The sequence below is a fragment of the Protopterus annectens genome, chromosome 13.part0, assembly GCF_019279795.1.
Source record: "Protopterus annectens isolate FY-2018-M chromosome 13.part0, PAN1.0, whole genome shotgun sequence".
NCBI classification, from domain to species: domain Eukaryota; kingdom Metazoa; phylum Chordata; order Ceratodontiformes; family Protopteridae; genus Protopterus; species Protopterus annectens.
Window position 1 is genome coordinate 284,170,448 of NC_056747.1, and position 12,615 is coordinate 284,183,062.

General features: G+C 42.3%; 1 protein-coding gene across 1 annotated transcript in view; it reads right to left on the reverse strand.

Moving 5' to 3' along the window:
• Nucleotides 1–12,615, reverse strand: part of ELL (elongation factor for RNA polymerase II) — a 1,387,197-nt gene that overhangs the window by 255,996 nt on the left and 1,118,586 nt on the right. The window contains exon 10 of the mRNA XM_044053846.1: nt 9,244–9,415. Within this exon, the coding sequence (XP_043909781.1) occupies nt 9,244–9,415 (172 nt within the window). The remainder of the gene's footprint in view (nt 1–9,243; nt 9,416–12,615) is intronic.

Genomic DNA, 12,615 nt, shown 5'->3' on the forward strand with positions numbered 1-12,615 from the left:
GTCACACTGGATACCACCTTGGGCATAAATGATGGGTTAGTCCTGAGGGAAACCCTGTCCACATGGAAGATAATGAAGGGTTCCACAGCCATAAGGGCCTGCAACTCAGACACTCTTCTTGCTGAAGTGATGGCTAGAAGTAAGGCTGTTTTCCAAGAGAGGAATTTTTACTCTGTTGTAGCAGCAGGCTTAAAAGGGGGAAGCGTGAGCTTCTCTGGTACAAAGTTAAGGTCCCAGGCAGGGGTGGGAGCTCTCCTCGGGGATCATAAATCGTTAGTTCCTCTCAGGAACTGTTTGACTAGAGGGTGAGAAAAGAGTGGCTCAGTATATTAATGAGCTCAGATGGCAGAGGCATGAATCTTAATTGAAGAGAAGGATCGGCCTTTGTGGAGCAGCTCTGCTAGGTAATCTAGGATTTGAGGTAAGGTAGGCACGGTTGTGTCCTTACCCTGAGACTGGCAAAAAGAGCAGCATCTTTTCCAATTTTCTGAATAGGATTCCTATTCCTAGGCCTTCTGGCCTTAAGACATCCAGCACCTCTTTGCTGAGGGTTGGTGGTGATACATTCAGAGAATCAGCCAGGCTGCTAGGTTCAGGGTTTGCAGTTAAGGATGCAAAAATCTGGCCCTCCTACTGGGACAGCAGAGAGGGGGTCTGATGCAGGTGCCAGGGTGGCACTGCTGTCAGACTGCGTAAAAGTGGGCACCAGTGCTGGTGTGGCCAGTCTGGTGCAATCAGAATTGTCCTTGGCCTGTCCTGTTTGATCTTGAGTAGCACTTTCGGGAGGAGGGGCAGAGGGGGAAAGGCATAGACTGAGAGGTTTTCCCATGTAAATGAAAGGAGATCCACTTTCCATGCTTGGCTGTGGGGAATTCTGGTGCAAAATTTGCTCAACTGGTGGTTTTGAGGGGAAGCAAAGAGGTCCACCTCTGGAGTTCCCCACCTGTGGATTAGAAGTCTGAATGTGTTTGGTTCCAGTTTCCACTAGAGTGGGTCCATTAGATTTCTGCTTAAATCGTCTACCAGTGAATTTTCTTTGCCTGGCATGAATTGAGCTTGCAGGTGCACTTGATTGCTCAAGGCTGTGTTCCACAGAGCCATGGCTAACCTGCAGAGTGGGTAGGAATGAGTTCCCCCCTGCTTCTTGATGCACCACATGACTGTGGTACTGTCAGTTTTTATGAGGAGAATACCTGGTTTTAGATGGTCATTTAAGGATGTGACAGCCTTGTGAACTGCCATAATTTCTTTTAGGTTGATGTGCCAATGAAAGTGCCTGTGGTCCCAAGAGCCTTGGGTGCACAGAGTATCTAAATGAGCGCCCCAAGCTAGGTCCAAGGCGTCTGTGGTGGTAGTCTGGCCTTGTGGTAAGTAGGTGAAGGGAAGGCCCTTGTTCTGAGTGCAGGTCTCTGCCCACCAAAGAAACTCATTCTTTATGCATGGAATGAGGGGGAGAGTGGTCTCCATTGACAGAGTGTTGGCACCAAAGGTTTTTTAGGTACCACTGGAGTTCTCATGCGCAGCCTTGCCAGGGGAATCATTAGAATGCAGGATGACATGTAACCCAGTGCTTGCAGAATTTTCCTTGCTGCGAGTTTTTTTCTGACAGCTAACTGAGAGAAGTAATTTGGCAGAAATCATTGTTTTTTCTAGTGAGAGGAAGGCTGCTTGGGAGGCTGTGTCCAGGAGTGCAGCCAAGAAGGTGATCTGCTTGGAGGGGTTTAGGTTTCACTTTTTCCTGTTGATAGCGAACCCTAGGGAGGTTAGGGCTGTTTGTACAAAGAGCAGGTCCTGTAGTAACTTCTCTTTGCTGGCTGCTTGGACTAGGCAGTCATCCAGATAAAGGTAAATCTGGATGTTTTGTTGTCTGCAGAAGGCAACCACTGGGGCCAGGTATTTTGTGAAGACCCTGGGAGCCGTAGATAAGCTAAAGGGTAGCGCAGAGAACTGAAAGTGTTGTGAACCTGCTCTGAAGCGTAGGTAATTTCTGCAGGACTCCCTTATGGGTATATGAAGGTAGGTAGGCATCCTTTAGGTTTAGAATGGCTAGCCATGCATTTTTGCCCAGCATTGGTAAAACTTTGTGAATAGTTAGCATTTTGAATTCTGGGACCTCTAGAAAGATGTTTAGAGTTAACAGGTCGAGAATGGGTTGTCAAGTGCTTTCTTTTCTTGATACTAGGAACAGTCTGGAGTAAAAACCCTTTCCTGCTTGCTCCTGTGGCACGGGCTCCACTGCCCCTTGAGCATGAAGTATGTGCACTTGTTTTAATGCTTCTATCCACTGATTTGGAGGTAGATTTGGGTAACCTGTTAAGTTTGGGACTTGTTGGAAGGTAAATTTGTAGCCCCGAAAAATGATTTTTTTAATACCCATTGCTCCTTTGTTACAGACAGCCAATTTTGTTTGTAAAGGAATAGCTTTCCTCCTAACCTCTGATGGGAGGGGGAGTGGGAGTCATTGCATGTTCTTAGAGTAGTGAGTGGACTTAGAACTCCCTACTGCGGGAGTGGTGGAGGGCCACTGCTTAGCTCTTCGCTGGCCTTGGTCTTGTGGTCTAACTGGTCTGTCCCTGCGAGGCCTCCATTGAACCTGACCATTGGGGGCTGGGAAACACCAGTGCTTAGATGGAAAATTTCTGCTGAATCTGGGAGGTTGAACTTGGAGGAAGTATTTTACTGTTAGCATATATTTAGCTTTATCCTCCATCTTTTTGATGACCTCCACTGCTTTTGATCCAAACAAGCTGTCTTTATCCGGGGGGGGGGGGGGGGGCATCAAGTAGTTTTAATTTTACATGATCGGGCACTTACTATTCTTTCAGCCATGCGTGCCTCCTAATGACTGAACCTGCCACAGCGGCCTTACTTGAGGCTTCTAGGGCATCGAATGTGCAGTGCAGGGAGTTTTTAGCTACATGAGAAGTACAGTGCAGAAGATCTGTTAACTCTTTGGAAATATTAGTGCCAGGTAAAGATGAAATTTTTTGTTTTACAAGTTCCAAGGTGTGCTGTTGAGATTTTACCATATGGAACTGACAGTTAAGAGCTCTAATAGCTAAGGTTGCAGAGGTGTACATTTTCTTACCCCATCTGTCCAGCGCTCGAGTCCTTGTCAGAGGGAATTGGGTTTATAGATTAACTAGCCTTGGCCCCTTTGGGCCCCTGTGTGATCTGGGTCTGCTGCAGGGTTTTTTTAAACAAGTACTTATGTGAATTAAGCACCCTGTAGTACCAGTCAGGTTTCCTAGGAGCAGGGAGTAGAGCGTTAAGGGTGAGGCTAGATTAATTGAAATCATCATCTACCACGTCCATAGGAGGGATGGACAGGGGTCTGTGCTGAGGGATATCTAGAAACTCTCTTAGTCTTTTCTTAGACTGAGGATAATCTTAGGCTTCCCAGTGGAAATGCTCTGAGTGTGCAGGGTTTCCCCAAATGAAAGATCCTCAGGAGGGGAGGCAGAAAGAATGGATTCCTCTGCATCAGAATCCTCAAAGGAGGTGACAGGCTGTTCCTCATCTGAATCAAGGTAGTCTGAAATTTCAGAATACGGTTCTGTGTGAACATCAGGGAAAGTATCCCTTTTTCTTTTAGGAGTGGTATGGCTATCCCTAATGAAAATGATGAGGTCCTCCACCATTTTCAGTAACTGTCTAAGGCGGTGGAAGGGGAGTAAGATGGTGACTACAGACCGTTTTCTTTGGGGTGGTCTTGCTTTTAGACCTCAGTAAATCCATTTGTCGTTAGGATGCGGTAGCTAGAGACAAAGACGTCGGTTTTTGCCTTGAATCAGTTGTGCAAAGAACCTCCTCAAAAGCTTGTGCCTGTATAGCGGCTGCGGAGACAACCGAGGGATCGGATGATGAAGCATTCCTCAGCAGCATACTGGACTCTGAAAGGGTCTCGGTAGAGGCCTGCGAAGGGACTGAGTCGGGCATCAGGGGCTGCGAATGCCCCTCACTGAATTCCTGAGAACTGACGACTAGCTTCTGGGACGAGTCGTCTGAAGGCTTAAGTTTGTGTGGTCTGTCCCTGTCTTTATCTTTTCATTTTCTGAGACTATCCACAGACTGCTGACTGACGGATGCCATTTCGTAATGCGAGGAACTACTTCGGAAATGACTGGCTACAAGTTCAGCTCTACAGCGAATAGTCCTTGAATTGAGAAGTGCGCAGAACCGACAACAGGGGACAACATGGTCTGGGCCTAGACAAGTAACGTACAAGGTATGGAAGTCTCGGGTGTGGTATTTGTTTTCCACAGCAGAGACAATTATTGACTTTTTCGGACATCGGTCAGTGCAAGAAAAAGGTCCCCAATGGAGTACTTAAGCTTTAGTCGTTTTCAGATTCAACTTCCACTCTGGCAACGAGCGACCTGCACAGACACGTAGTGTGCCTTTGCTTTGAACTCCATGGCAAGAAAGACTGATGTAATGGCGCCGGCTGCTCTTCTTTATACCACTGACAACCTGATGTCAGTCCACAGGCGACAGTAGCAAGGGCAGGGGAAAAGCTCGACTCTGGTATTCGGGCTGACCGAGGGCTAACCAGCAGGGATAACCCACAAATGATGACTGCAACAATGAAACATGAAGAACATCACATACTACTATAATTTATATTTATAGTTATTTAACTGCATTAATAACTATCCACCTATCCTTAAGTCGAAAGCTCAAAAGCTAACCTAACCTATACAGTGAAAAACTGGACAGGAAATCTCTCTCAGTACAGGGAGGAGTGAGCTCTCACAAACGTGACTGAATTCTTCAGATGGCAAACAAGATCTGAGATACTGAGGTGGAGTAGAGGGAATAATGGGTATTGAAGGAGTCAGAGCCCTAGAACCAAACAGCTTCAGATTTGTGCTGAGGTCGGATCCTACAACCCATAGTTATGTCAGACAAAAATAAACATTGAATCAGGGATGTTTAATTTGACAGACGTAGAGGAATGGACTCCCACTACCAGTTGTTACCTTTCAGAATGACTCTCAGATCCCAAGTGTCTGCAGTTACCTGATGCCACAGATGGAACCAAATACCTAGACTTTGGGACAGTTTCACTGAAATGCCAAGATGGAGAAGGTGAAAACATCTAATCCCAGAACTGTGTTGTGTACTGAAACCAATGACTTACCCCTTTTGCTTGTGGAACCTGATGTGATGGCAGACTGCTTCCCATGAGCTCATTTACACCCATGTGTTGTGCTAGGTAAACCTCACTTGTACAGTTTTGTCCTGCTCACTAAGTAGAAGTCACCATTTTTACACCTTCTCTTCAGCTGACAGACAGTTCGCTTCTGTCAAACAGACCCTCACAATCCTAGGCAAAATAAATGTTTGCTCCCTAAAGAGATAGTCTCCCAACATTTTTAAAGTGGTGCCTTGAGATTCACTCATCAAGCATCTATAAAATTAAGTGCTTATTTCTACAACAAAAATCACTGACACTATCTTCTGCTTTTCTACTATGTTCTCTAAACTTTCTTCTAAAAACTTCAGGTGTGAGCTTAAACATTCTTAAATATTTTGCTACAGCTAACACAACCAGAATCTGACATGGCATTAACAGCAGGCATAGCTTTACAAATGAGCAAAAGAGTTGAAAACCTCATCCACTATACTTGGTCAAATTGGTTCTGATTACATATACTGTCTAATACACTGATATAACTATTAAAGCACCCCCTTATATTCAGTAAACAATTCAGTACTAACCTTGGTATCTAGGGCAGAGTTATCTTTAAAACTTGTGAGTTCTTAGAGAAGGGTTACAGACTCATTCTCACGCTAATTCCATTCTTGCTCCCTTTCCTCTACAGTTGTTTCCAGCTGTTTCACCCTTCGATTTCCATGCATCTCACTTCCAACTCTCTTCTCTAATTATAGCTGCATTTTAGAAGTATCCAGGGGCATACTGGGTTGCTCTTCAGCTTCACGCCACATACCTACAATTCCAGGCAGGCTGTGCCCACATTCAGTGGACATGTTTTGGTGACAAGAATGTTTTGCAGGGTGTAAAAGTCCAGTTAACAATACATCATCCCGCGGTCACAAAATAATATGACATATGTTGGCTGGGGGGTATAGAGCACAAATCTGCACCTGTCATGTTCACAAGGAGTGACAGGCCTTAACAGCTTAAGGCAAATGTGTACTACTGCCTTGAATTATAATGAAATCTGCCACACCCAAACAAGCTTTACACCACTGGCTACAAAACAGGGTTAGGATCATGGATTCTCCAGGATTTTATCCATGTCAGACTAAGCCTGGTGCCTTCTAGTGCAACTTTACCAGTAGTAACTAGACTTAACAAAACTGATTTCTCAATGGTTTCCATGAAATGCTATGGATACCTTTCTAGTAACAATACCCCTTTTCTTGTACTCACAGTACACACTGCCACCAATCATATTACTAATCTGATATCAAAAACTTGGCTGCTGAACACTCCAAGTGAGAATCAACTTCAAATTACAACTCCTTTCAAAAAGGGCAGCTACTAAGTCACAACACCCTTCATTAATAAAATATAATTCACAAGATTTTAGGCAAGAACAAATAAACTTTACTTTTAAAAAGATCTGATCATACATGCAAGGAGTGCTGCAGTTTCATATGAATTTACTACAGAAAAAAAGTAACTACATCGACTGATGTTATTTCCAATTACATTCTGCAGCTGACTGATGCTTCAGGATGGAAAACTCCAACAAGTTTGCCATATATCCTTTGTTTTAACTTTCCCCACGAATTAGAATTTCCCAATTCCAAGGAAGAATCCCAGGCAAACAAAGAAAGGGCACAGCTCAAGGACACTAAAGAGAACGTCCAAGTAAAAAATAACAGTCTCAGAAAGAAAATGCTAGCAGCAGTAGTTCTAGTTCAGTACACTCTAGAGAGATTAGTCTAATTGTAAGCAAACACTATAACCTTTCTTTTAAAACAAGCTGCTAGAATGCAAAGGCAGTTCCATTCCATGGTGAGTTAGTTACAACTCTACACATCTAATGCAATACATAACTGCTTAAAGCCCCCCAAAAATCTGTCACTCCCCACGAGTAAAGATACTGTGGGAACAAACAAATATGCCTCTATAGTCTGGCAAAATCTTTGATTTAATGCAATAAAGTCAAAGAAACCATGATTAGAAATTTTGGAAAAGTATCACATATCCCGGTTATTTTACTACCACAACACAAGGTGAGGACTACCATATGTCTTCCAATCTGATGGCATTTTTTCGAGGACGCTGAGATTCACCAATTCTCAAACTAAAATGATTTCTAGACTGGATGGGGATAAGCATAATAGTCTCATGCCAGTGAAGCAAAAACTAAGTTACGCTGGTGACTCAATATGCAAGCAACAGGAAAACCGTGACAAACATCCTGAATATTACCCTACAGATCTTACAAGGGGGATTGCAGCATAAGGCTTTTCTCACCAGAAAACACTACACTAATTACGGCAGAACAGGCCTAATTCTTTGCACGGTTGAACACAGACTTGAGGTACTATTTGATGCAATCTGGCACCAAGCACATACCAACCAAAAGTACAGAACATTTGTGAAGTAAACAGAGTAGCGTATAAAAAGAAATGGTATGTCACTAAAATCACAAAACCTAAGAGAATTTGTTTAAAATGTTAGTAATGCATCCTCTAGAAATATGCCTGAATGAGGGACTTCTAGAGGATTTCACTCTATGACAGAACAGATGGAATGTTCTGGTCTATCCAACTGCAGCTGAATGGAATCCAGTGTTGTGTATGAAAACCCTACCAATACAAACTAATTTCTTAACAGGTGGAACTGAATGAAATTTTTTTTTTCTGATTCTGACTTCAGACCTTTACTCATGAGACATATGTAGACATATGCTACACCATCACATTATTGTTAAATGTTCTTCAATGTGACTAAATGCAAATTTTTTTCAAAGACACTATGCTTAGAAACAGGAACATGAAGCAGTTCATTCAGGCTAAGAGGACTCTTACGATAAATACATAAAATCTTTGTATTGTGTCATGTGCTAAGCTGCACCTGGTATAATTTTTCGGGACTTACCCGCATCTGGTAAGGAATTATTTAAGTGTATTTTATGTCAAGTTACACGAGCTACATCAGTTATCAGTTTAGGTATACCCTATGGTCAAAGCCCAAGAAACAGGCTGCTTAACAAAAAGAGGAGCCCAAATTCTTCTGTTGAAAGCTCTGAAAATTGTAGTGTGGCAATTGGATAAAAAAAAAAAAAAAAGACATTTTAAAACTATTTTGGGCAAATTTTAAGTGTATTTTTTGTGACTTTTTTTTTTTTTTTAACTCTTTCAAAATGAGTATTTTTTGTTAACTGACTGTTAGGATGAAGACCAAATAGGGAAGGGAAAGAAAATTTCAGTATCCCTATCAGAAGTGCAAAAGCATTTAAGTTGCGACACTTCAAAAAATAAATTCCATTTAAAAACGCAACTACTGAAATTTGTGGGTTTTTTTTTTTACATTTGTAAAACATTTAAGAGAAGCTTTGTCACACTAGACCTTTCACACCTGCTACTTATAAACACCAATTCTGAAACCACTGTGCCTTGGAGTTGGGGGAATGGTCCACATACCATTTTCTTGGATTTGGCATGTACCCCCCATGGCACTTTCCATTCCAATATTTTGAGGACTGCAGTTAGTCTTCAGAATTTCAAGGGCAATCGCATTGCATGGAAGGAGTTTCAGATGGGCCAGCTGATCAGAGCTATCAGTTATGAAGTGGCTGAAAGGTTAAACTACAGTGTGAAAGTTGATATATGTCATTAAAATGTTTTGTACTAAATGATGTGCAAAAAAGATTCAAGAAGAACCAAAAATCAAGAATACTTCTAAAACTCAAATAAACTAACAAATCTGGAACCACACCTGAAACCTGCTTATTGCAGCATGACTTTTGTGCTTATCATAGAGTTAGGAAATTCCTGGAGGCCAAATCCATCGGTGGTCTTGGTAAACCTACTCAGGTCCTTTGTTTTTGGTGCTTCTTTATCATGTACATGCTCACGTCCTAGTAAAAAACTACTCATCAATTCAGTATGCACTACTTTTCTCCACTACTTCTTGCATTGCACTTGCTTTCATTTTTAACTTCCATTCTTATAAATGATGTGCCCTTGTAGTACAGGATAACAAGATGTACCACAATAAAAACCTTTTCACATTCCTTGCCACGTGAGCAGAGCTACCTTATATTCCTCTGAGCCAGATGATAGCTGTTTCAGCTCAGAATCCAATTGCGTGAACCGGTGTGTTATTCTCTCTATCCTTGCATGCAGATCTCTGTATTCGCTATACTCTGCATTGAAGTCATTTTTGTAACGTTGTCGCTGTTCTGAGGATGAAATTGCTGTGTACTTTCTGTTAGAAAAATAAAGATATAATTAAACACATCAATCCACTGAATTTATGCATCAAATTTAATTCAAAAATGAAAAGTAATACAAGTTCTGCTGTAGGGTTAATGCTTCTACTTATTTTTCAACTCAAAAGCTACAAAGCAGTGAATTTAAATGCTTTATTATACAACAATAGCATCAGAAGTGGTCGGTCCATTACATGGACCAGCATGGGATATCAACAAGATGTCAGTACGAAATCCACTACATTTTTAGATTTAAATTATACATGGCGATGACAGAATAAATGCAATAAGACATTCCAAAGCATGGGAAATAACACATTCCTATGAGGTTGTAAAACAATTAGTTGCACTTCATGTGACTTGACATAAAATGCACATAAACAATTCCTTACCAGGGTGGACAGATAAATAGAAACTACAAGTACCACATGACAAAACTCAAAGTTATGTACTCATACAGCTTATGCAAAAAGGAGCAACACGATTACGAGGTCTCAGATGTAAATCTTTAAGAACTGCTGTACCACAAAACAAAATAAATGGGAAGATCCAGGGGCAGATATGCTGAAATGGCTGCAAGACGAACTTTTACAGAGCAATAACAGAGGCCACAGGAAACTAACAAACAAATACTTGAGCATCAGAGGTACAAAATCCCTGATGGGCCCCTGATTATTTGTCAGACACCAACTAGAAAATCACTTCCACTTACCAACACAGCATTGTCTAGCCGCAGCCTTTCTTGCTTCCTTTAGTACCTGCTGCACATCCACATGAAATAAGTGCCTAATTTTAGAACTGAATCACCCAGGCAGTCAGATGAAGTTCATTGAGCTTGGGGTATAATCAAACTCCCCCCTGTCTTGTGTGAGTAGAGATCCAGCGTATAAGGAAGCTTGTGGTAACTGCCCTAGGCAATTCCATCAGAAAGGAAAATTAAAAGTTATGTACCTACCATAACTTGGCATCCATGTTATCCATTTTCATTCTTCCTCACTGATGGGTTATAGAGCCAAGTTGGTTGCACTTCCATGACATGGATCTGAATCTTGAGCTCCTCCCTCTAACCATAATGCTCTACAATATCCCCAACTCCTCAGATCAAGTTTGCTGCCTTACGGCCCACTGAGATATAGAGACAGGACAGACATAAAAAAAAGACTGAGGCTAAAACCTGGAACATGAGGGTTCCATTATCCTCCTAAGATCCTTCTAGGAGAGACAAGCCTGGGTGGGGTATGAGGGAAGGTGAGGAAGAATGAAAATGGACAACACAGATGCCAAGCTATGGTAGGTACAAAACTTTTAAATCTAATGTCCTTTACATTCTTCCTCACTGATGGGTCAGGGCCACAGCTATGCAACTCTTCGGAGGCCCGCAAGGAAGGACATGCCGGAGCACTGTCAAACCAAAGAAAAGAACAGTTGTGTCAAATCTTAATATAACCATAGATGTCCTTCTCTATGTTGCAATATTCTTTACATCTGGGGTTGTATACTGCCAATCGACCCAAAGTGTGGCCTGTATATAAAAGGTTAAGAGCCACTGCCTGTACTGTACGTGGGATGTCACACGAAGGCACAGTCAATGTCAACACGTACAATCCTCAGAATAAGTAAGCCCCACAAGGAAAGGAGTCCAAAAGGAGCCTAAGGAGATCATCCTAGGAAAGAACAAGTTGTAGGGGGCAGGAGGGAGGGATACAATACTGCAACACAAAAGAGAAGGACATCTATGGTTATGGTAAGATTTTACATAACTATTCTATGTCCTTCTATTCAATGTTGTAGTATTCTTTACATATGGGAGAGTGCCAAGGCTGCAAGGGGAGTTAGGGTGGAGGACAGAGTAGGAAAAAGCAAGAGGAAGCACTTTCCAAGAATCCATGGCAGTTTGCTGTGGCAAAACCTGCCGTCAACCTGGAAACAGTATCTAATTTGTAATGTTTCATAAAGGTATGAATAGATGACCAAGCGGCAGCTTCCATGATGGAATAAGCATCTAGACCTTTGAAGAAGGCCCCTGAGGATGCAACTGATCTAGTGGAATGGGCCTTAATGGATGCGGATAAAGACTTCCAATGGAATTCATAGCAAAACGCAACAGTCTTAGAGATCCATGTGGAGATGGAGATGGTTTGTTTGGATACAAGCAAACCCATACCCTGGGATGAAAGGAAACAAAGTTGGTCAGACCTCCTAATGGACTTAGTTTTATCAAGATAAAATCTGAGCTGTCTATGAACATACAAGGTATGCAAAACCATCAAACTGGAAGACTGTGAAGATGGTAAAAAGGGAGGCAGTTGGATGGATGGATTAAAAACTCATTCACCACTTTGGGCATGAAGCTTGGATTAGTTCTCAAGGATACTCTGTCCCTATGAAAAACTAGGAAAGGGGGGGGAGCCATCAATGCCTGAATCTCAGAGACTCTACTAGCAGAGGTTATGGCTATTAGAAGCACAGTTTTCCATATGCAGAACTTTAGAGAAGCAAAAGCTGCTGGTTCAAAAGGGGCCTGAGTAAGCTCTTCTATTACATAGTTAAGATCGCAAGGAGGAGGAACTGGTTTCCTGGGGAGTCTTAAATGTAGGACGCCTTTAAGAAAAAGCTTAACTTCTAACCTGGAAGCTAAGGGGGAGTTAAAGGCAGACAAGAAACAGCAATGGACTAACTGAAGAATAGGAAAGACCACTGTTAAGCAACTTGCACAGGTAAGAAAGTACAAAGGAAATCTCTGCATTAAAGGGATCCTTTTTTACTTTTTTTGGCACCAAATGGAAAATCTTTTCCGCTTAGAAATGTAAGATTTTCTAGTATTGGGTTTCCTGGCCTCCTGCAAAACCCATAGCATGCCCTCATAAAAAGGTGCCTGAAAGGGATCAAAAGTTGATCACCCACAAGGTTGGCTGTAGGGCTGACACATGGGGGTGAATCAATAACCCTTTGTCCTGAGTGAGTAGGTCCATGCGGTGAAGTAACTTGCTGGGGCTAGACACTTTGTGAATACCTTTGGAGCAGTAGAAAGGCCAAAGGGCAAGGCAGTAAACTGATACTGCAAAGAACCCACCAAGAAACACAAAAACTTCCAGAAGTGAAGATGAATAGGAATATGCAAGTATGCATCCTTGAGATCTAGGGAAGCTATGAAGGCTTGAGGAGGGACCAGTAGAAGAAGACAGGCAGTGATAGC